The sequence below is a fragment of the Cucurbita moschata genome, unplaced genomic scaffold (genome assembly GCF_002738365.1).
Source record: "Cucurbita moschata cultivar Rifu unplaced genomic scaffold, Cmos_1.0 Cmo_Scf00018, whole genome shotgun sequence".
Taxonomy (NCBI): Eukaryota; Viridiplantae; Streptophyta; class Magnoliopsida; order Cucurbitales; family Cucurbitaceae; genus Cucurbita; species Cucurbita moschata.
In genome coordinates this window covers 2,819,776-2,846,040 of record NW_019268534.1, presented here as the reverse complement: position 1 = coordinate 2,846,040, position 26,265 = coordinate 2,819,776, and the positions used below count along the sequence as shown (strand labels likewise).

The 26,265-nt window shown below is 34.1% G+C and overlaps 3 protein-coding genes, 2 long non-coding RNA genes and 1 other non-coding gene across 19 annotated transcripts; 3 read left to right on the top strand and 3 right to left on the bottom strand.

Moving 5' to 3' along the window:
• Nucleotides 1-1,938: 1,938 nt before the first annotated feature.
• On the bottom strand, nt 1,939-4,299 carry LOC111456267. 2 transcript variants are annotated; one of them, XR_002712741.1, is made up of 3 exons: nt 4,175-4,299; nt 2,616-2,694; nt 1,939-2,241 (listed from the first exon to the last, which is right to left on the bottom strand). It is a non-coding gene; the product is annotated as an uncharacterized LOC111456267 (long non-coding RNA). The 2 variants fall into 2 exon arrangements; XR_002712740.1 differs by having other exon boundaries at nt 2,616-2,726; nt 4,175-4,277.
• Nucleotides 4,300-5,909: 1,610 nt separating this feature from the next.
• Nucleotides 5,910-8,395, bottom strand: LOC111456472 (deSI-like protein At4g17486). Of its 3 annotated transcripts, XM_023098337.1 has the most exons (4): nt 7,961-8,395; nt 7,220-7,356; nt 7,069-7,110; nt 6,385-6,440 (listed from the first exon to the last, which is right to left on the bottom strand). In XM_023098337.1, exons 1-4 carry the CDS (start codon nt 8,097-8,099, stop codon nt 6,411-6,413), a joined length of 348 nt encoding a protein of 115 aa, XP_022954105.1. In that variant the 5' UTR covers nt 8,100-8,395; the 3' UTR covers nt 6,385-6,410. The 3 variants fall into 3 exon arrangements, with proteins under 3 accessions (XP_022954103.1, XP_022954104.1, XP_022954105.1); XM_023098335.1 differs by having other exon boundaries at nt 5,910-6,440; nt 7,069-7,356; XM_023098336.1 differs by having other exon boundaries at nt 5,910-6,413; nt 7,069-7,356.
• Nucleotides 8,396-9,910: 1,515 nt separating this feature from the next.
• LOC111455856 lies at nt 9,911-13,569 on the top strand. Of its 2 annotated transcripts, XR_002712641.1 has the most exons (5): nt 9,911-10,172; nt 10,827-11,038; nt 11,301-11,409; nt 11,564-11,926; nt 12,450-13,569. It is a non-coding gene; the product is annotated as an uncharacterized LOC111455856 (long non-coding RNA). The 2 variants fall into 2 exon arrangements; XR_002712640.1 differs by having other exon boundaries at nt 11,301-11,926.
• Nucleotides 13,570-14,545: 976 nt separating this feature from the next.
• On the top strand, nt 14,546-16,473 carry LOC111456544 (40S ribosomal protein S12-like). Of its 2 annotated transcripts, none has more exons than XM_023098458.1 (5): nt 14,546-14,629; nt 14,945-14,999; nt 15,397-15,685; nt 15,968-16,033; nt 16,124-16,473. In XM_023098458.1, the coding sequence occupies exons 2-5, from the start codon at nt 14,992-14,994 to the stop codon at nt 16,181-16,183; spliced, it is 423 nt and encodes a 140-aa protein (XP_022954226.1). In that variant the 5' UTR covers nt 14,546-14,629; nt 14,945-14,991; the 3' UTR covers nt 16,184-16,473. The 2 variants fall into 2 exon arrangements, with proteins under 2 accessions (XP_022954226.1, XP_022954225.1); XM_023098457.1 differs by having other exon boundaries at nt 14,578-14,620.
• A 775-nt stretch (nt 16,474-17,248) lies between these two features.
• Nucleotides 17,249-23,830, top strand: LOC111456055. 9 transcript variants are annotated; one of them, XM_023097780.1, is made up of 14 exons: nt 17,252-17,426; nt 17,617-17,820; nt 17,894-18,075; nt 19,201-19,327; nt 19,411-19,590; nt 20,067-20,117; nt 20,243-21,136; nt 21,276-21,374; nt 22,124-22,197; nt 22,440-22,491; nt 22,732-22,818; nt 22,907-22,959; nt 23,158-23,238; nt 23,328-23,830. In XM_023097780.1, exons 2-14 carry the CDS (start codon nt 17,656-17,658, stop codon nt 23,521-23,523), a joined length of 2,241 nt encoding a protein of 746 aa, XP_022953548.1. In that variant the 5' UTR covers nt 17,252-17,426; nt 17,617-17,655; the 3' UTR covers nt 23,524-23,830. The 9 variants fall into 9 exon arrangements, 8 of the variants coding, with proteins under 8 accessions (XP_022953549.1, XP_022953550.1, XP_022953548.1 ...); XM_023097779.1 differs by having other exon boundaries at nt 17,253-17,482; nt 22,916-22,959; nt 23,161-23,238; XM_023097778.1 differs by having other exon boundaries at nt 17,253-17,482; nt 22,916-22,959.
• A 326-nt stretch (nt 23,831-24,156) lies between these two features.
• LOC111456662 lies at nt 24,157-24,262 on the bottom strand. Its single transcript, XR_002712809.1, has one exon. It is a non-coding gene; the product is annotated as a U6 spliceosomal RNA (small nuclear RNA).
• Nucleotides 24,263-26,265: the final 2,003 nt, after the last annotated feature.

The following is a 26,265-nucleotide window of genomic DNA, read 5'->3' as shown; positions in this document are numbered from 1 at the left end:
CTCAGTTGGTTTTGGTTATTCCGGTCCTTTAGTCAAATTTTTGTTTTTGTACTTATTTTCAAATATTTAATTAAAATTACCTTCCAAATAATTAAAAATGGTTAGAAATAAATAATCTATATATATAATTTAGATTAGTTTAGTTAACTCAACGGTTGTAGCCAACCTAGTTATAGGAGAACTCGTGAACCAACTCAATCCATAAATTTTTTTTATCCATTTGAACCCAAATTGTATGTATTAGGTTGAGTTGATCGAATTTTTCAGGTCATCAAGTTCTTTGAACATCCTTAATATTTGTGTTTAGATTTTCAATTTCGTGTCAATAACTCTCTAATAGTTCTTCGGTATATCTAAAATTGAAAGTTTAAAAACGTACTAAACACACAAATCCAAACTTAAATCCAAACTTAGAAACTTAAACTTAAAAGTTGGACTAAACTTATAATTTTAAGTAAAATTAATATTTTTTATATTCACGGTACTTTTCAAAATTTAACCCAATAAAAAACTCTAAATTCTAAACCCTAGTTTATTTATTTAATGCATTGTTTTATAAAAATAAAATAAAAAATCCAAGTAACTTTGGACTTTTTTTATTTTTTATTTTTTAGGTTTCTAATTAGAAAATTATTATTTAGAATGATTTGATTGGCAATTTGGAAGTAGTGGCATGCATTTAAATTTTTCAAAAGCTGTAAGAAAGCAATCACTTTTTTTATATTAAAATGTAAATAAATTGCAAAATTCTAAAGTTCTTTTTCTTTGCATATACTCAAAAAAACAAAGTTAATTAATATTATTTTAAAATTTGGGGAGTTAGTTAAATAAATAATAAAATGCTAGATTTTGTGGGCCCATTCATAGATCTTAGTGCGTTTTTTTGACTTCCAACATCCGAATCCCTCGGCTTTTCCTTCTAACACTTAAAATGGCAAAATTCAATTATTTTAATAATAATAAACTTTACTAAATAACTTAAACATCCAAAATCATAAATGTTGGCTGAGTTATTTTTTTTAAATAAAATCTAAGCTTTAAATTTAAATTTAAAATAAATTGCATCATTAAACTTCTAATTATCGTTGTTGGATGATAAAAGTCGCACAGCTAATTTAGGAAATAATCATAGATTTATAAACAAAAAATACTCTCTCGATTGGAAGAGTCTTTTTAGAGAAGCTCATTGGAAGAGTGTTTTTGGAGGAGCTCAAAGCAAAGTCATGAGAGCTTATGCTCAAAGTAGACAATATCATATCATTGTAGAATCTTTTTCGTCTTACACTACTTACATTTTATTTATTTAACTATTTTCCGGACATGTTCATCGCATTAAGGTGAAACTTGTTTTTAATCCAATCTACATCGATCAAATTTTGAGGGTAAAATTGAAAGGATTTGGCTATTTTTCAGTGTGTTGTCGAATTTTAACTATTATTGGGCCGAAGCCTGTGTTCTTAATGGGCTCATGTGGGATTTTAGCTGATTTGTAAATTTGTCCATGTTTTGTAATTTTTTTAAAAATTAAATTAAACTTTGGTCGAAGTTTGAAAGAAAGAAAAAAGGTGGGTCTAGTTTGATAATTGTTTTATTCTTATTTTTCTAAGTTAAGTACACAACAATCTAACCGGAAGGGTAAAATTGAAAATAAACCTAGGTTTTGTTAAGAATGAGAAATAAAAATAGAGTTGGAATAGAAGGCATGGATTCTCATTGATATTCATAACGTGGATAGAAGCTACCAACTAATACATGCAAATAAAGAAAATATAAATTAATTAAATATTGAGAATAAAATAAAATATACTGCCCATCAAATAAAGGAAATAATATTAAGATATAATATCTAAGATATATTCCATAATTAATATATTCTCTAAATATTATATCTCAAACCGGTTTGTTACTTTGAAGACTTGTTAACTATCATTTTAAATATAACAACAATAATGATAACTTCGTAATAATATAAATTGAAAAGGGCGATGCAGAAGAAATTCTCTCCCCATTAATGGATCCAAGGAGACGAGGGAGAACACTTTTTCACTTTTTAGAATCTAATTTTGACCTCACAAACGAAATTAACAGATCTGTATGTAAAATAAGGATTTCTTGCGATTGAAAAGAACAATAAGAATTAAGAGAGGGAGAGAGAGAGAGATCCCTTACCTCCACCCAATCTCACAATTCAAATTTATTGATTCCACACCCATACATGTAGGCAGATCAAGTTGCACATTTCTGGTACACATGCACGTAGAGGAAAACAATCATCATGAATGAATATTGTTAAGAACATATTTAAAAACTAGACTTTAGTTTTGGGTGATTCAGTTAAAAGGAGAAATGAAATGGGAAATCGATTAGATTATGAACTTGGAAAGGAAGTCCAAACGGGCTGATTCACATGCAAATGAGCATAAATATATGGCAACAAGTAGATAGTGTAAAAGAAGTTTAGATTGCTCAATGATTTGGAGGTTTAAAGCAAGAGGATAGACTTTCACGACCCACGAGGTAAAAGCCCTCCCTTTAGGCACGCCTAATATATAGTTCCAAAATCAAAAGGAACATAAAACTTAAAAGCAAGAAAACAACTTGATTTCTCTCCTTACTTGGTAATTAATTGGTATTGGCGATTGAATGCTTGACATTAGTGTGTATGCGCCACACAACAGATTCCGACATTGGACCCTTCAATGATGGAACAAAGAAAAACATCAAATCTGCAGGATCCCCAAGAAAAATAGTGTTCAGATTGGAAAGCAATGTTTGCAGTCTTTGTCATATAAAGTATAAGCACCATCGGATCATGCAGTTCCAAGAGGTGAGATCCATAAGAAAAAGGACAATAAAATAAGATTTTATACCACTTTTCTGAATTGGAGGGAGATTAAAGTCATTCGCTGGTTACAATATCAAATCAAAGATTTCTGAGGTCCTAGTCAATTTGACAAATATTATACACCCCACCGTCCTTTATCTTGATAGCCAAAAGTATAAGAGGCGGCAGAATAATCTATTCTTGGGTCCTAACTGTGATATTTAGAAGTAATTTTACTTCATTTATAATCGAATCATGGACCCTCTACCCTTCCTTCAATCAACCACACCTAAAAACGATTCTTAAATTCAGTAGACAAGCGAGCACATTAACGCAAGTCTAGAATTCTTGATTAGCATATTTTCTGGTATTGCCTCATCAAGTTAGCAACACTATGGCATAGCTATTAGTTCTTCCATCCAATTACTTGAAGCAAATAGACTGAACAAATTGGAATAATCAAGAGAGGAGAATCTTGAAAAGAAAATAGAGAATAGAACTACAGGAAACTATGTCAAGGTTAGGCACAATAATAATGTACTAATAACTAAAAAAAAAACTCAATGAACTGTAAAGGCAGCCACACATCCAGTCTGATACTCAAAAGGAAGCGCAATTAATAAGAATAATAATTAGCTCAACAAGCATGGGTGGATGTGGGGGATAGTGTGGGGAAGTTGATAAAGATGAGGATCCATCCACATATGGCTTAAATAATGCGTAATATCACAGCTGTAACTTCATAGCCAATCACTAATAATATGATCTCATTCCCCAGCCACGAGGACAGGGAAACAAATGAAATAGTAGAGTGGCTAAGAGGTCGGGCCACATATTGGATATGAGGAGGAAAAAAACTCGGTGCCTACTGAAACCAGAGAAGAGAGAATCCGACACTCCATATCCAAAGAAGTCCAATAGTGTTTGAACAAGGTAGTAAATGTATCTCTCCAATCTCGAAAATGTTATGAACCTAACTATGCCTTAATTTTAATTTCTACTTGTAAGAACCATATCAATCGAAATGTTCTTGATATTTTCAACTTTTAACTGATGAGAAATCAGCAACGAACACATACAGAATCATGAAGCGAAAATTAGGGCAAGCATCTTCCGAAACGATAGAGAAAACAAAGCGTTGCATCGGTAACATCTCAACCAAAACATTGATAGAAACATATATTTGTACATGAACTTCTCAAAACAACTAAAAATTAACAAGAATTGGAGTGCGCGGAAGTAACAACAATAGCAACGAAAATACAAGATTCATAAACATGAATCTACCTCCGCATCGCATCGATTAAAGAACAACAGAGCGAATGAATAGCAGAGAAAGAGAGAAGGTACCAGTGCCGTGACCGAAGCGATTGAAGAAAAACCGTGGCGATGAAGTGAAAGAGCAACGGCAGAATTCCAAAGAGAACGAACCAAAATGCTGGCTGATACTGTTTTTTTGCCCGTTAGAATGAACCAGAGTAGGCGAAACCGGGCCATCGGAACGTGGGCTTTAGAAAGGCCCATATGGACCCCATGGGCCCAATTTTTGATACAATCCAATTATCGAAAAAACCTTTTTTGGTTAAATAATATATATATATATATATATCTTTTTTTTTTTTTTTTTCATGTAACAAAACACGTTAGGTGAATATGTTTGCAGAAAATGCTAATAGTTATTAATATTTTTTTTTTACTAATAATAAAAACTAAAAAAATTATTAAAAATATAAAATAACTATTTTTAAGTTTTAAAAAATGAGAGCTTCATTTAATAACAAATTTAATGTTTTATTTTTTAAAAATTAAATCTATAAACACTATTTTTCTAACTATAAAGTTAGAACATTGTCATCCACAAAACTTTTTTTTTTGTCCTTAACCAAATAATTTATTTTTCTTTAATGTTATTTTGGCCCTTCATTTTAAATAATTCTATTTTTTAATATTGTTAAATAATAAGGATTTTTATTTCATAACAAACATTTGAACTCCAAAATCTAAAATTAAATTATTATTTTTTAAACAATTGTTTTTTTTTTTTTTTTTTTTTGTAGTTTCATAATTTAGTTTAAATTTGAAAAAATTTAAAATTATTACAAAAATACAGAAACACTGAGAATTAAAACATTTATTTAGATTTCGATTTAAACTTGGGTTTCCTTTACTATAAATTTAGAAATTAAACGTTTAATTCGTATTTATATTCAGTATTTAATTGTTATAATCTCAGCTATAATCTTAATCCAAACTTTTTTTTTTTTTTTTTTGGAATTCAATTTATTTTAAGGAAAGTGACGTCTTAACGAAATTTGGGTTTTCTCTAAAGCAAAAAGTAGGAAAAGAGTCCATTATTGTTTCAGATGTTAATTTATCATTATTTATAGGCTTTTTTTTTTTTGTTTAATCTTAAATTTTACATTTTGTTTAAAAAAAAAAACTTATAAACTTTAGGTTTTTTCGATAATACCTTAAAATAAAAAATAAAAATTCTCAAAATTACTCTTAAATTTTAAAAACAAAAATTAAAAATACTCTAAAACCATTAATACTTTATTTTAAAAATAAGTTTAAACTCGAAAGGAAAATAACTTTTAGTTTTAAATGTTTTATTAATACTCTTGAAAAAAATTAAACTTTTTTATATAAAAGTAAAGGGCGTTAGATTCTATTTTTAAATTTTCATAAATTTTCATAGATATTTTTTAATTGTTTTTTTTTTAAGAAAAGTATTAACAACTTTTTAAAGTTTAAATGTATTTTTAAAATAAAATACTAATGGTTACAAAGCTAACTTTAGGGTATTTTTAGATTTTCTTTGAAATTTTAAAGTATTATTAACTCTTTTTTTTTAAGTTCTAAGATATTTTTTAGAATATAAAATTCAATATTATATCTACAATTTTGTTTTTAAAAATGAAATAAATAAATAAACGAGGAAATCAGTAAAAATAAATAAATAAAAGAGAGAGAAATAGAGAGGAAATAAATAATAAAATGTCTCCTATGATTGTAACTTCTTGTCCAGTCATCTCAAGTGATTTTTTCTTCACTTTGACAAGAAGATTGTGATTACTTAAATTTCAAGCAACAAAAAGTCCACACTTTGTTTAAATTATGAGAATATGAATTGTGATTTTAACTTCACAATGATATTAACTTTTACAAGAAGTAGAAATAATACAAGAAAACAATTCAGAGGCAAATGAAGGGAATTGAAAGCATACAAATCAATGGCTTCTGATTTGAATTTGATCTTCCAAGATCATGAAGAAGAATATTATAGAGGAAAAGCTAAGAATTGCGACTGTCTCACCTTCTTCCGGCACTTCCAATGGAGCTGCTGAGGTTCCAATCATGTCTGTTCCTCATGAAGACGAGGATAAAGAATGAGAAGGCAATGGAGAACACGGAGGAGGAGCTCGTCTCGTCCGAGTTCTTCCTCGGCGAACGGCCGAGGAAGGAGATGAAGTAGAATCAGAACTGGGAGTTTTTGTTGATTCAGTTGTTAATTCCTTCTTTGTTTCCATGGTTACAACCTTGTCTTCTATTCTGTTGTGGTGACGGATTCTGGTGGAATTGAAGGTCACTGGTAGAACACAATTGCAAAGAAAGCCTGAAAAATGAACAGAAAAAAAGAAACAGCCCAATTGATCCAAAATGGTGCAGCACAAAACCAAGTAGGCACGTAAACTAGATTACAAATTCGAAATACTTTTTCAGTTACTTTCTCCGATCAAACAAAACTATCAAAACTGTTATAATGGTGTCCTCGAATAATATCTCAGCTAGATCATCTTACTACTAAAGAACGGTTAGGAATTTCGACAAACAAAACTATCAAAACTGTTATAATGGTGTCCTCGAATAATATCTCAGCTAGATCATCTTACTACAAAAGAACGGTTAGAAATTACGACTCTCCAGAATGGTATGATATTGTCCATTTTGAGCCTAAGCTCCCATGACTTTGTTTTGGGTTCTCCAAGAGACATCATACAAATGGAGATGTATTACTTACTTATGAACTCACGACCCACGACCCACGACCCACGATCATTCCAAATTCACAATCAAGAAAAATGATGAACTGGAAAGCTCAATTTGGGTTGTGTTCATGTTCATCAGAAAATTATGTGAAACTCTTAAACGGACTTGAAATCAGTAGAAATGCACAAACGGAAAAGAGAATCTGATATGCTAAACAGGTCATGAATGAATAAAAAGAAGAGGTACTTTCTTACCAATTCTAGCAAGGCGATTAACCCAGTTTGGGATGGAATTCCCTGTGAGTTTAACACAAGCATCATTGCAAAAATGGTTGCAGTTTTTGGTGATCAAATTGTAAGCATTTCCCTTGTAGGATTGGGCAAGTTCATCCATTAAAGCTCTCACCTCTGTTGGTTTCATATCTGTTTTGCCTACCAAAACTGTCTTCCTAAATCGAAATCCGTCGCATTGCTTCGGCACTCCTTCAAAAATTCCCGTTGTTGAGCGCTCGTGAGCTCCAAATGCGTATTCCACACCATGAACTACAATCGAAATCCACAGCAGAAATGTCAAATCGAGTTCGACAAATTTAACTGAAAGATCTACCAGACTGAGCATAAGAACTCCACCGACATCGACCACGAAATCGCATACTATAAAGAAACGAATTGGTTCATTCAAACGAAAAACAGGAAATAGTAGCGAAATCAGATATGAGTATATGCCTTTTAATAAAATTTTACTTATCTGCCTAAATCGGGCTCGAAGTTCGATAGCTTTTTGGTAGTCTAATTGATAGAAAAAAAATGCAGAATCGAGATGAAAATTTGCCGTAAAACAAGTTGACAGTTAATGAAAAGCGTTTGGCTAATCAGAACATTTTCTCACAGCCGATGCATCTCTCGATTCACAGTACACACAGTTAACAGTCACTGAAATCTTCTTCCCATCCAAACACAAAATTAAAAAAGAATGTCCCTTATCGCATCACATCGCATCAACGAATTAGCAAGATCACAAAAAAATAAGAAAAAAAAAACGCAAAAGCAGCAATAGAGATTCGGCCAAGAGAAAATAGAAAAAAAAAACTCAGGAAACGCCTTAGAAAACGAAGATCAAACGGTAGAAATTACTGCCATTACTGACCTTGAACTCCGGAATGGAAAACGCCGAGGCCAAACCAGTAAGCGTAGCCATTGATCGCGGTTAGATCGTAGACATTCAGATACACCGGCACGGATCCTCCGGTGCGTTCTTCGATTGGTTTCTTAAACAACAACATCATTCCGTCTCAATTCATGGCCAAGAACTCTCAAAAAACGGAACCGATAAAACGTAGAGTGACGACCTCAAGAAACGGAAAATTTGAAATTCAAAATCTGCGGAGAAGAACGGAAACTATTGTTTCTTAGTTTCTAATTCTAACGGGCGTCACCGGCGGCGACTCGTTGTTGAACACCATAGAAATGATCTGGACCGTGGACGATCCTAGTTTGGTGATGGTATACCATCGGGCTCGGTTTTTGGCTCCAATTACATAAATGCCACTGAGAGCTTTCTAGCTGGCTCCCTAATTTTCTCGTGCTGGCTAAGTTTATATAACCTGATCACTAACATAAATCCTTTTTTTTATAATAATTATATTAAATGTTTTTTATCTAAAGTTTAAATAATATTTTAATATAGTCTCTCTACTTTTAATAATATTATTTTAATTTTAATTCTATCATTAACAAGATTCTAATCTTTTCAATGATTACATTTCATATAATATATATATATATATATATATATATATATTATTGAAAATTTTATATAGCAGAATTTTCTAGATATTTAAGTTTAAAAATAATTTTACTCTATTTATTTATGTTGTTTTATTTCATAAATAATGAGTGTCACTGTACATATAAATTAATTTTGTTATAAAATAGATTAAAAGATTAAAAAAATCAATTATTTTATAGAATACATTATTAAACTGTCTTTATTTTATTATATTTTCGACCGTATCAAGTATTCAAAATACGGATATTTTTATTATTGATAAGGTAAATATATAAGTTACTTGAATTATTGAACAGTTTAAATGCAAATTTAAAGATTAACGAAATTTGTAATTTTTCAATTTAACACGGTTGTATTTTTTAAAAAAAAATAGTTAAATAGTGAATTTGGTGAACAAAATATGTCGTAAATTGTGAAATCTCATATAGGGTCGAAAAGGGGAACAAAATATTTTTTATATGAGTGTGGATACTTTTTCCCAACGTGTTTTAAAATTGTGAGGATGTCAGTGATACGTAACAGACTAAAGCGAGACAATATCTGATATTAGAGTCAAGCATTCAACTAATTAGATGTTCGGTAGTGGGTTCATTCCCATAAAATCTTAAATAAAAAAAGTATGGCACGATCACATCACTCAAAACTAGGTTCTACATTTATTATTTCCATATTAAAACCATTCTTTTAATTAGGTGAAGAACGATCCTTCGAGTCTAATATAACAACAATAATGCGTGCCATACTTTTTTCATAACAATAAGTGTAGCCCGAAGCCAATAATCGGGAGAATTTTCATAAATTTCTATTGAATGAATGGTACATGATTCTATATCGACAAGCAACAAGAAATGAAGAAACAAATTATTTAGTGCTTCATTTCGTCATTGATTGTGAAGGCAGCGTGGATGCTGGAAGCCAAAACGGGACAATATCTGTTAGTGGTGGACTTAGATAGTTACAAATGATACAAATGATATTAATTATATGGACGTAAAAACTTTCCCTAAATATATTCTAATCTGATTTAAAATATTGTATTTTGAAGAGTATTAAATAGATCATTAAGGTTTAATGGGTGAAATTTAGGTATATAATAAGTTACAAAGTATTAAATTTGTATCCACAAAGATATTTTAATTTTAAATGCACGATTTATTTATTTTTATTCATAAACTCATCCTACAAAATAAAAAATTTATGATTCATCCGTTTATTTTTAAAATTTTAAATATGGCAGGGAGTTAGGGACGTGTGAAAAATGAAAATTTTATTTATTTATTTATTTTAAATTTAGGCTCTGAGCGCGAAGCTTAAACCCTAAACCCCGCGGGGAATTTCCTCTTCATCTTCCTCAATTCAAATTCACCACAGATAATGGCGCCAGTGATTCGACCATTGAGGAAATGCCTTCAGCTTTCTTCTTCTTCTTCTCACAAAGCACTAATTTGCAAGCGCACCGACAAAATCCCATCACATTCCCACCTGAAAACCCTACATTTCCGACATGCTCAGATTCGTATTCGAAGGAACTTGATTTCGGATATGAACTTGATTTCTCTCTCCCAATCAGGTTTGCTTCTCTGTTCTTCTATCTGCCGCGGAATCTAGAAGCTGTTGAAAAAGTTAATTTAGTGTCCATCGGGTTTCGTAGTTCTTCAATTTTTTGTATTGTAGCTCTGTAATTAGCTTTGGATAGTTTATTTAGATTAATAATTTATTGTATGGATGAGTTCTGCCTTCGGTTCTTCGTTTTTTTTTTTCTTACAATTAATCCACAGAAGCTACACGAGCGTCCCCGTAATTAGCAAGCAAAAATTTTCACGAACGGTTGAAGAATTGAGCATCGCTGTTTCTTAGTGGGTTGTTTTTCGGGAGAAATAACTCTTCTGCAGTAGAAGAATTTCGATTGAATAATATGCACCACCATGCTTCCCTAGAACTACCATGTTCTCCGGGAATGGAGGTGCTTAGCTTGGCCAGATAGTCTAGAAACAATGCCAACTCAACCCTATGCTGGCCCTGAATTCAAGTATGAGTTTGATGGCCCTCAATATTTTCCATATTCTGAATCCAAATATGATGAACAGTATGAATAAATAATTGCTTGCATATTGTGTCGGTGACAATCTTCATAATCTCGATCTTATTTTAATATTATCATCTTGCCCCAATTATTAAATCACAATGCCTCCGAATTTTCTGAGATGACTATGTTTGTACACAGGGAATTGGATAATGAATATGTTGAAGCAAGGAGTGCGGCTCTGTTTTCCTTCATAAATCTTTGAAGAACAAGGATAAACAGAGTTCTTTAGATGAATGGAAACTGTAAAAGCATTCATTGAAATCAATTGAAATTATTGACTCTGCAGTATTTTCATATGAGAACAGTTGTCTGCTGTTGGAGCTATTGGCGCTGTTGGATATCGATTTTTGGTGAGTAATATTGACCCTAATGTACTGAACTATCCAGAATACATAGTAGTATTGTACACAAACTGAGGAGAATGAAGTTGCTGCATCTTAAATTGCTCAGCACTTATGGTTTCCTTGCCATTCCAACTAGCAGCGTGGACATAGCGCTTAAATTAAGGAGAATGAAGTGGGAACATTGCGCCCAAATGATGATGTGACATCTCATTCCAGTTAGGAGAAGCACTCAAATCCTTTTACTAATTAAAATCTTATCTTCGTGCAGAAACTACCGCCATTTTAGTCTTTCAACCACTCATAAATTTGATGGCTTTACTAGAAAAAATGGAGAGCTATGAAGTATAACTCAATGAATAGACAACCCAACTGCTGAGGTAAGATTCCGTGCCTTCTCATGTCATTTTCAAGACATTGTGATATTTTCTGCTTTATTTTGGGAAGTCCTTGTAATATGGGATTTTAATAATAATGATTGTGTTTTATTATAAGATTCCAGTTTCTCTTCTATTTTATTCTCTGAGAAATCAGTATGTGCTGACCAATGAAATACCGAGATATTGATGTCGACTTGATCGGTACTTTTCCAATGGACTGATCTATTGAGGATTGTTGGGAGAAGAGTCCTACGTTTGCTAATTAAGGAGTTGATCATGGTTTATAAGTAAAGAATACATCCATGGGCCTTTTGGAGAAATCAAAAGCGAAGCTATGAGAGCTTATGTTCAAAGTGGACAATATTATACCATTGTGGAGGTCCGTGATTCCTAACATGATCTACTGAAAAGTACCCAAGGTATGAAATCAAGAAAATGTGATGTCATGGGTAGCACAACTGGGGATCTTGCACCACATAAACTTGTTTGATTTCAAGAGAGACGATCCTTCCATGAGGTTGGTCTTCCTTTTTTCATTCAAATACACACTCTTACATGAGCACAAGTGTTACTGTTTATGTCAAACATGGAACAGGAATTCACTCCATTGACCATCACTATTATCTTGGCTTGCATGTCTTTAGATCATTTGAAAAAGAACATTAAGAGTTTGCCTGGAATGACTTTTTTAAGTGTTTAAAAAGATTTTTTTAAACACTTGGAAAGTCTTTCAATTATGCTCTAAATCTCGTTTTGCAGTCTTTCCTTTTTGTACTTCCTCTCACTTCTGTATGTGATATTGCATTTGATTCATATTCTTTTTGTAATCGAAAGAGTATTATTGAAGTTTAATCCACGTAATCACTATAACCTCCAATTTGTAAATAGTAGGTAGGGAGACAGTGATGTTTATAGCATGGTTTCTTTTAGTTTGGTACTTACAGATGCAGAATGTTCGCTTTAGACTTTTGGCAATTTTCGACAGTAATCGTTTAACTTACACTTATTATATTGCGGAAATGGATTTCTCATTAATACAGGGAATACTACAGGCCACATATTATCTTCTAAACGGAGGAAAGCAGGATTTTTACGTGTGTGGTAATTTAAGGCAAAGGAAAAAAAGGGGGGAAAGGTTTTGGTCCATCTTAGAATTACAGCCTCAAAGACAAGTCTAAACAGTCTAGCTTGTGCAGTTCATTATGAGGACGCTTTGAATCCAACAATGTGTCACTGTTTGACGACAGCCTCCAACCACCATCAAAACCTGCTGCTCCGCTGCTTGATGGCAGTACCGGTGAGGCCCCCGACTGATAATTCTTCGACAAGGGCCATTTGCCAGTTGCCACTTGCGTGTAAAGAGGCTGTCTGTCCCAGACCTCAGGCTCAAAAGGATGAAAGGAACCAAAAACAGGTGCATGGGAAAATGGCTTATGAATCATTGAATGCATTTGAATTCCAAGTGATCTATTGAAGCCTTGAAAAGGCAGGGAGGACACACTCGAGTGTTTGCAATCAGTTGAATTGGTAACTAATTTATGGGCTGGTTTAGCCTTTTTCCTCTTTCGATTATGAGCATTTTGGTGGCCTCCAAGTGCCTGTGAACTCAAGAACTCCCTTGGGCAAAAAGTGCAGGAGAAAACTCGAGGCTTAGCTGCTGCTTCTGTACCTTCGTAAGAAATGTAGTTTGGTAAATTATCAGCACAAAAAAAGTCAATTAGGTTCAATTCTTCTGGCAAACTCCCACCCAAATCCTTGTTTGAGAGGCTTAGATCGAGAGAAACAAGTTCAGGGCTTATGTCTTTTGAGTCACTTGGATCTTTTATTTCTGGAGGGCTATCCATTGAAACTTGTTGCAGCCATGGAAGTTCATCTGCCAATGAGTTGATGCTGGTAGTTTCTGGCTCTGATTTTGCTGGAAGACTCATGGGTTGCATTGTGCGGCACTTACTTCTCAGCAGCAAGTGAGTTAAGCCTATTCGTTCGTGCGTCGCCTACGGCCAAGCGACGTATGCTCGAGCTTCTAGCCCCAGTTCAAGAAGAAAATTTTAGAAAACGGGGCAGAGAGTTTTGAAGGCAAGAGTTGAGAAATTGAAATTTGTGTTATATGAAAATGTAAGCAAAAGGCAATCACAATAGCTTACTATCGGGTAGGGGGAAGTCATGAGTCGTAGAATTTTGTGAGTATATTTACCTTCATAGGTGATTACATTTGGGTTAATGGACAACAAGATGAATGCCAATTGACATATATATATAGATCTTAGTTACAATGATGGACTGTAGATATAATGTCATGATATGACTTGCAAACTTATTGAAAAGGTTTAGTATTATTTCATGATCACATGCTTTTTTTTATTCTTTGGCAGCCGAATGGTTTATGGATGAGTGCTCTTGAAGTAGTTGGTTTGACTCTGAACCTACGCGCCTATGACTTCATTTTTAAGAAAATTCGTACACCGGAAGATCATGAGTTTGAGACTTTCTATACTAAAAATAGGTATTCGTGCTTGGATGACGGCTCAAGATCATTCTCATGAAAACCTTATATTCTTGAATAGAACTTTGGGTTTAGTTGGTCGTGACCAAGATACTACGGGTTTTGCTTGGTGGGTCGGGAATGCTTAATTTATCAATTTATCTAGTAAACTACATCCCAAAAAATCTTGCTCGAGCTACCTTTAGCAGCGGTGGAGATTGTCCATTAAAAAAAAAAAAAAAAAAAGAAAGTACAAGATGATATGAAAAAAAACAAACAATTAAATGGTCCATCGGTTTAAAAAATTTTAATTTTGAAATTTTAATTATTATAACTTAAAATATAATTATCAAATTATGTTTTTCGTGTTAACGATTGATTATCGAAAATAAAAATAGTGGTTGCTTAATTATAAATTATCCATAAATAATGGAACATAAACCTAAACTAAACTAAGTTTTATGAGAATAATTTAATGGATATTTAAGAAAATAATAATAAAAAAAATACCGAACCCAATACCCACGCCCCAGATTCATTCTATCTATATATCTACTAAGCCCAATAGACCAGCCCATTTGAAAATATCGAACCCAATACCCACGGCCCAATATATATTTACTAAGCCCAATGAATCAGCCCATTTATAGGATACCGAAAAAACTTTCATAAACCCCTAATCTTCTCTACGAACATCCTCTCTCAGTCCTGCCGCCGCCGCAATTTCTCAATTCTCTGGTAAGCTTTTCTCTCTCTCTCTCTCTCTCAATCTCCGGTAAGCAGTTCTCGTTCTCCTCCTGGTTAGCCATTGTTATCCCTTCCTTGGTGTCCACGAAAACAAAGATCGTCTCTATTAATCCCTCTCGTCCTCGGATTTCGAACTCGCAGCTGTTTATTGATCTCCCACTATCTTGATTATCAAAACTGTAAAACCAAACCCAGTAGAGTGAACGGATTAGTAGTTTACTCTATATGCCTTCGTTCTTGATTCAAACTGTCTGTTCTGGAGTTCCTCATTTGTTTTGTCTAATTATTATTATTATTATTTTGCAGTGTTTTTCTGCAAAAGAAGGAGAAACAACTTCTAATCAAGAAGAAAGATGTCAGCGTGAGTGGAAACTTGTTTATTACAGTTTCTAACTTTCCTGTTAATTGCCAATTTTTGTGTTGTACCTGGTGGTTTCCTTTTCAATATCTTGGATATAGACGATGCCTTGGTTTTTTTAGAAGTAGAATCTGCTGCTTGGAATCGATTAATTTGGTCTTAGGTCATATCCAATTCAAAGTTTGGAAGTTCAGTATATATATACACACGTTGATCTGTATTAGTTCTTTGCATGGGATGAAGAGTTACTGAGAATTGAAGATCCCTTTATTACATGTTCAATGGTACTACGGAATTTGAGGATTTTTTGCGTAAATGTCTATTCAATTGCCTTCTATTGTTGACAGTAGCATGCCATAGTGGGGTTTTTTAATCCCTTTTAACATGATTTCTTTTGCAGTGATGAAGTTGCAGTTGTGGCTGAGGCTCCGGCCCCAGCTCTAGGTGAGCCAATGGACATTGAGACTGCTTTGCAACTTGTTCTTAGAAAATCATTGGCTCACGGTGGGCTTGTTCGAGGCCTCCATGAGAGTGCTAAAGCTATTGAGAAGCATGCTGCTCAGCTCTGTGTCTTGGGAGAAGATTGCAACCAGCCAGACTATGTTAAACTAGTCAAAGCCCTTTGTGCGGAGCACAACGTTAACTTGATGACAGTTCCAAGTGCGAAAACCCTTGGCGAGTGGGCCGGTGTAAGTGTTTAAATCTTATTTAGGCATATTTTCTAACATTCTATCTATGGATAAAAGGGTTTATCTTGCTCGTTTTTTGTTCATCTTTGGCATCATTATGCACTATGCTATACTCATTCTACCAAGATTAAGCCTTTACCTCATAATGTTTAGCTACATGTTTTACATGTTCTGAATCATACAATGTATACACATAGGTCTATGTTTTAAGCAAAGATTTCCCGTATAAGTTCAGGATTACAAACAAGTAATTTGTTTTCCATACTTGGTCTAATTCTTCAGCTATGCAAGATTGACTCAGAAGGAAAGGCAAGGAAGGTTGTCGGTTGCTCTTGTGTCGTAGTTAAGGTACATCCGTGTGTCCATTCACATCCATAGCAACTATTCCGTCTTAGAAAACATTTTTCTTTACTTGAAATTTGAATGTGATATCCGTAGGACTTTGGGGAGGATCACGAGGCGCTTCACATCGTGCAGAAGCACGTGAGTTCAAATTGATCATCAAAATGGTGTCTGCTGAGACTACATTTGCTTGGCTCACTTAGAAAGTTTTTGATCATTAGCTATGTTTAGATTGGTGTACTGTTGCAGCTTTAACACCTTCACCCTACAATGTGTTCTTCCTTGTTGATTGATTGGAAAAACCAGTTTTTTATGTTCCGAGTCCATTGATGTGGAGCTCATTATTATCATTCCGGCCAACATAACAATATTCATCAAGAGTCTCCTTGCCATGGGAAGTGTTCAATTGATATTTATCTATCTTTTTCTTGCTGTATTCACTATTAGATTTATCTACCCCGCTCTTTCTTACCAAGTATTGTTATTGTGGTGATTTTTAATTTGTATCAAAATGGCAATATATCAAATGATGAAGCAATTTAGTTGAAGTCTTTTTAGGTAGTTATGATTTTTATCGACTTATACTCGTTAATGGTACAACCTTTTGAGCTATGGATTTAGACTCGTAAAGGTACAATCTTTTGAGCTTAAGGGTTTAGATGCGCAAAGGTACAACCTTTTGAGCGACTTGATGAAGGTACGACTTTTTGAGCTCATGGGATTATCTCAGGTACAACCTTTTGAGCTCATGGGATTATCTCATGGGACAAAGACAACAAGTTAATTAACCAATGAACCCAATTTGTACTTGGCAATATTTCGAGAGACAAGATGAGAAACAAATGATGTTATCCTCACATTATAGGCATAAAGTTTTAGAGTATATTTTAAATCAAACTCATTTTGATAGATGGGTAATATTAATATGGATTAAGCACAAATATTTTCAAGAACATGCCTCGAATTTTGTATCAATTTTAGCATTTGATGCTTAAAAAGATAAGAAACAAACGTTTTGGCTGTTAGAGTTGTATTTTTCTTGGGTAATTTGAACGTGGCCACACTCGAACTGAACCATGGCTGGCTTAGTAATCTGCGCCAAAAACAATGCCAAAAGGGCGCCACGGGGGAAGCCAACAAGCAAGAAACGAGGGAAAACAAGGTCCAGACATGGCAAACCAACAGTCTCGGATTTGAAGCTCAAAGGAATGAACTAAATTTGATTGAAAGGGCGAAATCCGCATCTGCCCATTAGTATTCTGCAAGTTTCGTCTACTTGCATGCCCAACGCTGTATTTTGTGGCATGAGCCATTTCGACGCCCGATAAAGATTTTCGTTCTGAGCTTTTGGATATGTGCTTGTCCGCGAAAGAGCTCGAGGAGCTGCTCATGGATACTGGTAACAAGCTCCTAAACCCTCCTTCATCCATTGATGCCCTTCTCAATGCTCTCGATGTAAGGCTTCATTTCTTCTCTCTGTATATTTCTTGTTATGCGTAATTTTTTCTGTGTTTTGATCAATTTACAAGAACTTCAAATGGTTTATGATTTTCACATGACACGAACCGTCTCTTCATATCTTCGTTCAGAAAGCTGAGTGTCTATTATCAAATGTGGAGCAATCGCCAATGCGATCGATGCGAGAGGCGCTCCGGCCATTAATGAAGGCGTTAATTTCCGATAAGCTTTTGAAGCATTCAGAAGAGGATGTGAAGGTTACAGTAACATCCTGCATTACTGAGATTACGAGAATAACAGCGCCAGATGCTCCTTATGATGATGAGAAAATGAAGGTATCTTTTAATCTGCTCATTCTTGAAATGAACGTTCCGGTGGATTCTTTTAGTTATTTCTTTCCACTGGCAGGTGATTTTTCAGCTGACTTTAGAAGCGTTTAGAAAGTTGTCAAATGTATCAGGTCGTGGTTATACGAAGGCATTATCAATTATCGACGCTGTTGCGAAGGTTCGTTCATGCTTGGTGATGCTGGATCTGGAGTGTGAGGGTTTGATTCTTGAGATGTTCCAGAATTTCATGAAACTCATTAGGTAAATGTCATAAAATGGTTGATATTTTCCTGGTAGTTTATTCCACATTTGAAGCTTACATGGTGGCATTAAACCTCACCATCTTGAAACCTTAACACCTGATCTTTCCACACATCTTTAAGTTTGTTCTCGAGCCGAACTCCCCAAAAAATAGCCAAAAAAACTAGTGTGCCACAAAAATTTGCCATTCTCCTGATAGAGGAAGCATAAATTGAATGTCTCCAATCAATGGTGCCAAAAAGATTGAACAAACTAATAGCCCTGCAACAAATTATGCGAATTCTCATGTTTGACGACAAGAAAGAATGCACCACTATAGAAACAAAACAAGGGAAGAGTGTCTCAAACCTGCCACGCAAAGAAACTTCAACCTTCGAGATGGAGAAGAAAGGAAAGGAAGTTTGTAGTTGGATGGGATAGACAAAATGTGAGAGAAGGAACTACTAGAGAGACCCTTGAAGAATCAGGAATCGAAAGCCTAAAATCCCTTCTCCCTCAAAACACCTAGCGATTATGAAAAAAAAAAACTCGATCAACAACATCTAGTGTCTATCTATCAGAGCTTGAAGCCCAATGCCAAAGAGGAGAAGGAATTAGAAGCTACATAATGAAACTCCTTACTCGAAAGATGGTATAGGCGAGGGAACAACTTCTGAAGAGGTTTCTCTCCCACCCACCAATCCTCCCAAAACTAGACGCTCATACTCTCCCCAATAGTACATCTAGTAAATGAGGAAGACGAACTTCTTATGAATATAGACATTACTAACCTCACAAGCATACTTTGAGTACCATGAAAGATACTGTAGACTCACATTTATATTGGTAAAATAAATTCCAGATCTTAAACTGGCTTAGGCATTGACGGAATTGGGAAAGTTTGCAGTAGATCGTTAGTGATTCGTTCACTGAAAATGATTTCTTAGGCACATCATTTATCAGAATTGACAATAGGTTGAGATTAGTAAAGGGCTCCCTACAAATATCTGAATGTATTGGCTCAGTGATTAGGAGAAGAGTATCATTTTTATTTGGTGAGATTGCTCTGATCTCGATGTTATATTTCTAATAATTTTAAGTCAATTTTCTTCTTCTAATCTTGATTTATTTTCTCCAAATTCTAAGGTCCAACCATCCACCTGCTGTTTTTTCAGCCATGGAAACCATTATGACAAATGTGTTAGAAGAAAGTGAAGAAATCTCCTCAGATCTTCTCAGGCCTATTTTAGCTAGTGTCAGAAAGGAAAATAAAGTATCTTGATCTCCCTTGTTTATTATTCCGGACCTTATTTTTTTTACATCATCATCAATTAATTGGATTGCTCATTATTTTAGGAAGCCGCTTCGATTTCATGGAAATTGGGAGAAAGGGTTATGACCAACTGTGCTACTAAGCTCCAGCCCTGTCTTATGGGCACATTTCAGTCTATTGGTGCTTCTTTGGATGACTATGCCCCGATAGTTGTTTCTATATGCCGAAATGGAACTGATAGCATTGGTGCGGGGAATCGTTTGGTGAGTTCTACTGACTAATACAGGAAGTTCTTTTGGAGTTTGTATGGGTTTGAATTGGTGCTATTTAGAACGGCCATATACAGATGAATTGCATCATAAAGTTAGTATATTTGTTTGAGAATCTATAGTTACTTGACACAGTCTTCTGCTAAAGGGCATCAAGCTCCAAGGACGTTTTGTTTCCTTTTGATCTCGTTTAGTTAATAAAACATCAGAACTTTTTTTTTTTCATTTATTTAAACATGGTGTCTGAATGATATGAACTTGAGGCCCCCGCCCTTCTTTATCTTTTAGTTTTGGGATGAACTGAAGAAGGATTGATAACGAAAGGGGAACGTGCGTCTTTAGCCATTAATTGGGTTAGTCGAATAGCAGTTATTCAATAGACTATTTGAAATATCTTCGTCTTATACAACAGAACTATGTAGCTTTATGATTTGGTTCCTGCTTTTGTGACATTGGATTGAATGCTTCAGGAAAATGCAAAGAACGAAGAGAAGGGGATGAATTCAAACGAGCCAACGCTGGTATGTGCGTTTATCTATATCTTATACAATATTCTCTAAACATCCCTTTCCTGAAAGAAAAAAACTCCATATTAGCAGCTTCTTCAATGAAATATCACAAAGTGATATCTATTCTTGGCAAGTAGGTGGTGCAGACGCATACGCCAAATGCAAGTATTGAAGAGAATCCTCGAACTGATGCTGCTTCAGAATCATTGATATCCAATGGTACAGGTGCAGCCAGGAATGGCAACATACTGAAGGCATCGTCGAGAAAATCACAAAAACGTAGTGAACAGTCAAAAACGACAGAAACCAAAATACCTGACAGTGTAGAGTCTACGAAGGCAGAGGACACATTAGACCTTGTACCGAAGAAACGAGGCAGGAAACCCAACTCATTAATGAATCCAGATGAAGGCTATGATCATTATTGGATTGGAAAAGGACGGGAACGGTTCAGGCTATCCAATTGCAAAAAGTCCAATGACCAAGAAACTAAATTTTCTCCTGTAAGCCTAATAGTGGAAAAGACTTCTTTGCCAACAGAGATAAATGAGAACATGAAAAAGATGGAAGAAATAGCTCGAGCTCGGTCAACGAAATCAAAAGTTGTTAAGTCTAAGAAGAATAAACCAACTGAGTTTTCTCCTGTAAGCCCAAGAGAAGAAAAACCTTCTTCGCCAACCGAGGTAGAAAAGGAGTCTTCTACACATGCTGAAGAGAAACGTATACAACCTGAAGATGAAGTGGTAAATGAGAATATGAAGAAGATGATAGAAAAATCTCAGGGAAGGTCAAAGAAATCTAAAGTTGGTAAGTCTAAGAAGGATAGAGCACTCATTGATCCCGGATACGTTGTTTCAGAAGAGAACGTTTCTGTTCCCTCTGATTACAAAGAAACACGGTCGATGCATTTGGTTATGAAGTTGAGAGTGAAGAACAGCAACGGGGACGGGTCAGTAGTCCAAAAAGACGTTATAGTGAAATCTAAAGATACTAATATGGAGAAGAATATTCATAATCCATCAACCTGTGAGGTACATCAAAGAAATCTTCTCTACTTATTCATTATTAAACCACATGTTGATCTTGAAGTGTATGTTTACTAAAATCCTTCCTTTATTCTTCTGTTACACCACTTAATGGCGCCTCTTCACATTCTTATCCACTGAATAGGCAAAGGATTCCAGATCGGCCAAGTTAGAGGGTAACGATTACTCGGAAGAAACCTCCCACGAAAAAGCTACAAGGAAGCGTGCTGTTGTGGAAAAAGAGGTAAGAATTTTGTAATCTTCCTTTGTATTGTAAATTGACCCGGCTGCCATAACTCTGATGCTGACATGCTTTGATGATACTTTTTTGTCTCTTACCTTTAAGTTTAACACACAAAGAAAGCACGTCATACTTTCATGATTGAACATGAAATTTTAAACAATATACAAATCATTCCTCACTCAGATATGTCTTAGATTCTTTTAAAAAAATAAACATTTGTGGTGTAACGGCTCAAGCCCACTGCTAGTGAGATATTGTCCTCTTTGGGCTTTTCCCTTTCAGGCTTCTCCACAAGGTCTTTAAAATGCGTCTGCTAGGAAAAAGTTTCCACACCCTTATAAAGAGTGCTTCGTGCTCCTTCCTAACCGATGTAGGATCTCACAATCCACCCCCCTTCAGGGCCCAACGTCCTCGCTGCACTCGTTCCCTTCTCCAATTGATGTGGAACCCCCCAATCCACCCACATCGGTGCCCAACATCCTTGCTGGCACACCGCCTCATGTCTACCCCTTTCAAGGCTCAGCCTCCTCGCTGGCACATCGCTCGGTGTCTAGCTCTGATACCATTTGTAACGGCTCAAGCCCATTGCTAGCAGATATTGTCCTCTTCGGGCTTTTCCCTTTCAGGCTTCCCCTCAAGGTTTTTAAAATGCGTCTGCACCCTTATAAAGAATGCTTTGTTCTCCTCCCCAACTGATGTGAGACTTCACATGTTGGCTTGCCAACCTGTATTGTTTAAGTTCGTTTCAGGTAATGGACATATCAAGTGCTAAAGAGGAACTGGTTGGAAGGAGAATTAAGGTTTGGTGGCCCCTGGACAGGAAGTGAGTACTTAATGAACTTGCTGATTGTGCATTTTAGATATCAATGCAACCCTTTACTTATTTCTCTGTTTCTGTCAAATTTGTTTATGACTTGCTCTGTTAAAGTAACCAAACTAAGCCCTCGAGCTTTTATTATCAACTTGGCAGGGGGGATACCTTGCCCCATGGCTTCTATGCCATAAAGTTTATATAACAACGAACACGATGGACACGAGCTAAGTCATTTTTTTTTTGTTTTGTAGGTTTTATGAAGGTGTTGTTCATAGCTATGACCCAGTGAAGAAAAGGCACAAGGCAAGATGACCTTAACCTGCCCTTAACCATTTGCCTTATTTCTGTAAACCCTTTAACCATTTGCCTTTGGTTCAGTAACCAGTCATTCCTTCGCTTCTTATAGCCAATCCCTTGACCATACTTCTTTCGCCCCTCCTTTGTCCTTGTAATGATGTCCACTTAAATCATTCCTCTGATGCAGTGATCATTGGATGATACTCAGATGAACTAACCCATCCATTCTGCATTTTATTTTTCAAGGTGTCATACGACGATGGCGATGAAGAAATATTAAACCTCAAAACGCAACGATATGAGCTAATTCGTGCCGATGCTCTGCTACTTGGAGTAGGTGTCACTTAAATTATTTTAGCCTATTTCCCTGAGTTTTCTATTGCCATTTACATTTGTTTTCTCCTACTTGTTTTTGGTAAAGCTGATACAGGATGAGGAGATGGATGTCCCAAAATCCGAAGCTTCATCTGATATGTAAGCTTCGTTCTTACGTGACCGTAATTTTCTAAAACTTGTTTTTGTTAGCTAAGATTCCTTCCCCGTTCGAAATCGTTCCTCCGATTTTTCAATAATGATTCTGATTAAGCTACTTCTTTTACATATATGGGTTTCTGGTACTTGTTATTAATTATTCCACAACCAAATCACAAATATTTTTGTTTTACTTTTCAGTAGACTGCGAAAGAGGAAAAGGAAAAGGAAAAACAAGTCAGAATCAGACAAGGAGGAAATAAACGGTTCTTCAACCAGAAGGTTGCTTGCTTGCTTGCAAATTGCTTACTTTATTCATTTCACATTCTTGTTTGGCCTCCAAGTTCTATCAAATGTTCATGGAATTGCAGGGGTAGAGCCTCAGCCAAGAGGAAATCGGAAGCTAAATCATCGACGTTGAGCAAGAAAGCTGCCAACAGTTCCATGCTCGACGATGGAGGGAGCATCAATAATAGTACAAAAGGAAATGATAAAAACCTCGTAAACTTAATAAAAAACAGTAGACTAAGGATTACCTTAAACTCCAAGCCGAATTGCCAGGATTAACGCACCAAGAGACGAAGCAGAACCTCTTGGCACCAAAAATTTAGCAGGATTAGAGATACGAGAACCGTGTACCATCGTTTTGCCAGTTAGGAAAGACCATAGGCCAGCATAGGTCCTTTCCTTTTGTGTCTTTAGTAGTAGAGAAGAAAACAGGATTTCAGCTAGCTAACCTGTCTTCTAAACAGTGAGCCATCATATATAAACAAACCTCCATGTATAAGCAGACAGTTATTATGTCAAAGCCAGCTCTTCCTAACATGTGCTGATAATATATAAGTTATAATACTTGATCCATTGACAGATCAAACACCAGAATGCGTCGGTTGTATACTGAAATTCTGAGCTGTGCTTTAGAGAGAACGTAAGTTTGAAGCCTTGAAGGCATAGCTTCTTGCTGAAGTTTCAGGATTATGAACTAAGAACAATATTTCACTGTTTGTTGTCGAGAATTGGTGACGACGATGTCGACGGATAACCCCCTTTATAATAGTCTAAGTTCACTGCTAGTAGATATTATATGCTTTGGCCTATTATGTTTCACCGTCGACCTCATGGTGTTAAAATGTGTCTATTAGGAAGAGGTTTCTACCTTCTTTGGGGGTCTAGCGTCCTCGTTGGTATACTACCTGGTGTATGGCTCTGATACCATTTCTTGATTTGTGTGTGTCATCCTTGTGCAAGGACTATGCTAATCTTCTCTTTATTGTTCCAATTTTATTAGATGTCCCCATTGTGAGATTCCACATTGGTTGGAGAGGGAAACAAAACATTCTTTATAAGAGCATATGCGCTTTAAAATCTTGAGGGGAAATTCGGAAGGGTAAGTCCAAAGAAGACTATATCTGTTAGCGGTGGATTTGAATTGTTACAAATGGTATCAAAGCTAGGTACAAGAAAATGTGGTAGTGAGGATGCTGGACTTCCAACGGATGGATTGTGAGATCCCACATTAATTAGAGAGGAAAATAAAGCATCTAACGGTACTTAAGAATAGAGAAACTTGATGCCTTAAATCTTACTCTCGGTGAACAAAGTAATTGTCATTGATGGTGGAGGTTTGACTTTTATTAGAAAATTGTGCGTTTGTGAAGACTTTTGAGAATATAGAAGACTTTTGAGAATATAGATTCAAAGGAGTTTATTATGGTTCGAGACAAATATCATTTAACTTTGACATGAAATTTTGGTTTTAATTCTAATGAATGCTTAGCATTAGAAGCATATTACAACTTTCAAGAAAATATTATTAACTATAAAACAAATAATTTTAACTATTAACTCATCGTTAAATCGTGTATAAAATATTGTCCTCGAAAAATTTACTACAAATTAAACTTTTAAAATTTTAAATTAGTCATTGAAATAAGGAATTGTATTTTGGCATTTATTTCAAAATATAATTGCTTCATTTAAGGAAATAATACATAATTGAGCTGAATTTAATAATTTGAACACTTAATTTCAAAGTTGTTCATCAACCATTTTTATTTTATTTTTTAAATAAATTTCAAAATATTTGCATCTACTTTTATAAATATTTGTTCAATTTACTCAGATCTCACTCTACAAATTGAACTCCATATAAAATAATATATTTAAAAAAGATATTAATTGAAATTCTTAAATAATTTAAGCTTATTTAAACTCAGAGTTTTTATATAAAATAATATATATATATATATATATTTTAGTTTGAGGGTATAATTGATATTTTTTTAGGAATTAAATTTTTAAAAGTTTAAGGGTATTTTTTAAATAAAATATTAATATTTTCCATCCAAAATTAACTATTTTTTTAAATAAAATATTAATGTTTTCCATCCAAAATTAACTATTTTTTAAAATTTCAAAGGTATAATTGATATTTTTGAAAATTTAAGGATATTTTTTTAAAGGAAAAAATGTGTAAAATTGAAGAGTATTTTTATTAATTTCAACCCAAATAAATTAAAATTTGTTTAAAATAAAAAAGAACTTATAAATAAAGTAAATTTAAATTATTTATTATTTACATAATTTTCAATAATTTATTACACGTTGGATGGCTAGGCTCGATAAGGTATCCTTTCTACCTTATTAAATGACTGCTATTGAGTTGTTTGAATTATTCTATTTTTCTTATAAAAAAATTAAACATATTACCATAAATATAAAATCATGTTTTAAATATTTGTCCTTTTTCTAAAAATATTTATTCATTAATGTAATTTAATTAATCGTCTATGTTTTCAGTGGCAATTGGCTTTAAAATTTATGTCTAATAAATTAAATAAATCATTTAAAAAAAATTAAGGTTATAAAAATTATTATTTACTTTATAATAATGTTTTCAAAATCAACGAAAGTTTGAAAAAATAAAAAGTAATTTTTCTAAACAATTTCTGTTTTTAAATTAGGTTAAAATTTAAATAATACTTAAAAATATATAAAATTATTATAAATAATTTATGAGAAAAAAAAAACACTCAAATTATATTTGATTTTATACTCTAATAATTTTTTAATGGTTTAAATCACTTTTTTTCATGCTCAGAATTATTTTATAATTTTATTGATATTTGGATACATTTGAAGTCACCAACTACTCAACCTAACCCAATTTACTCAAAAATAGGGTTCGACTTCGAATTGAACTCAATCCCATTTTAAAAAATTATTATTAAAAGTAAGAACATTTGATATTCGTTATCGAACATTTGATATTTAAATTTCATGAAATTTTAGTTATTAATGTAACATGTA

Bases quoted from the DNA above. Each gene is read 5' to 3' on its own strand.
- LOC111456472 (XM_023098335.1), bottom strand. From the start codon at position 8,099: ATGATGTTGTTGTTTAAGAAACCAATCGAAGAACGCACCGGAGGATCC. The intron at 7,357-7,960 runs GTCAGTAATGGC...TTTCGATTGTAG, and splicing joins TTTCCATTCCGGAGTTCAAG to TTCATGGTGTGGAATACGCA. The intron at 6,441-7,068 runs GTAAGAAAGTAC...TTCATTTTTCAG, and splicing joins TAATCGCCTTGCTAGAATTG to GCTTTCTTTGCAATTGTGTT.
- LOC111456544 (XM_023098458.1), top strand. The intron at 15,686-15,967 runs GTAAGTGTTTAA...CTAATTCTTCAG, and splicing joins CCCTTGGCGAGTGGGCCGGT to CTATGCAAGATTGACTCAGA. The intron at 16,034-16,123 runs GTACATCCGTGT...TGATATCCGTAG, and splicing joins GCTCTTGTGTCGTAGTTAAG to GACTTTGGGGAGGATCACGA.
- LOC111456055 (XM_023097776.1), top strand. From the start codon at position 17,381: ATGTGCTTGTCCGCGAAAGAGCTCGAGGAGCTGCTCATGGATACTGGT. The intron at 21,137-21,275 runs GTACATCAAAGA...TCCACTGAATAG, and splicing joins ATAATCCATCAACCTGTGAG to GCAAAGGATTCCAGATCGGC. The intron at 21,375-22,123 runs GTAAGAATTTTG...AGTTCGTTTCAG, and splicing joins GTGCTGTTGTGGAAAAAGAG to GTAATGGACATATCAAGTGC.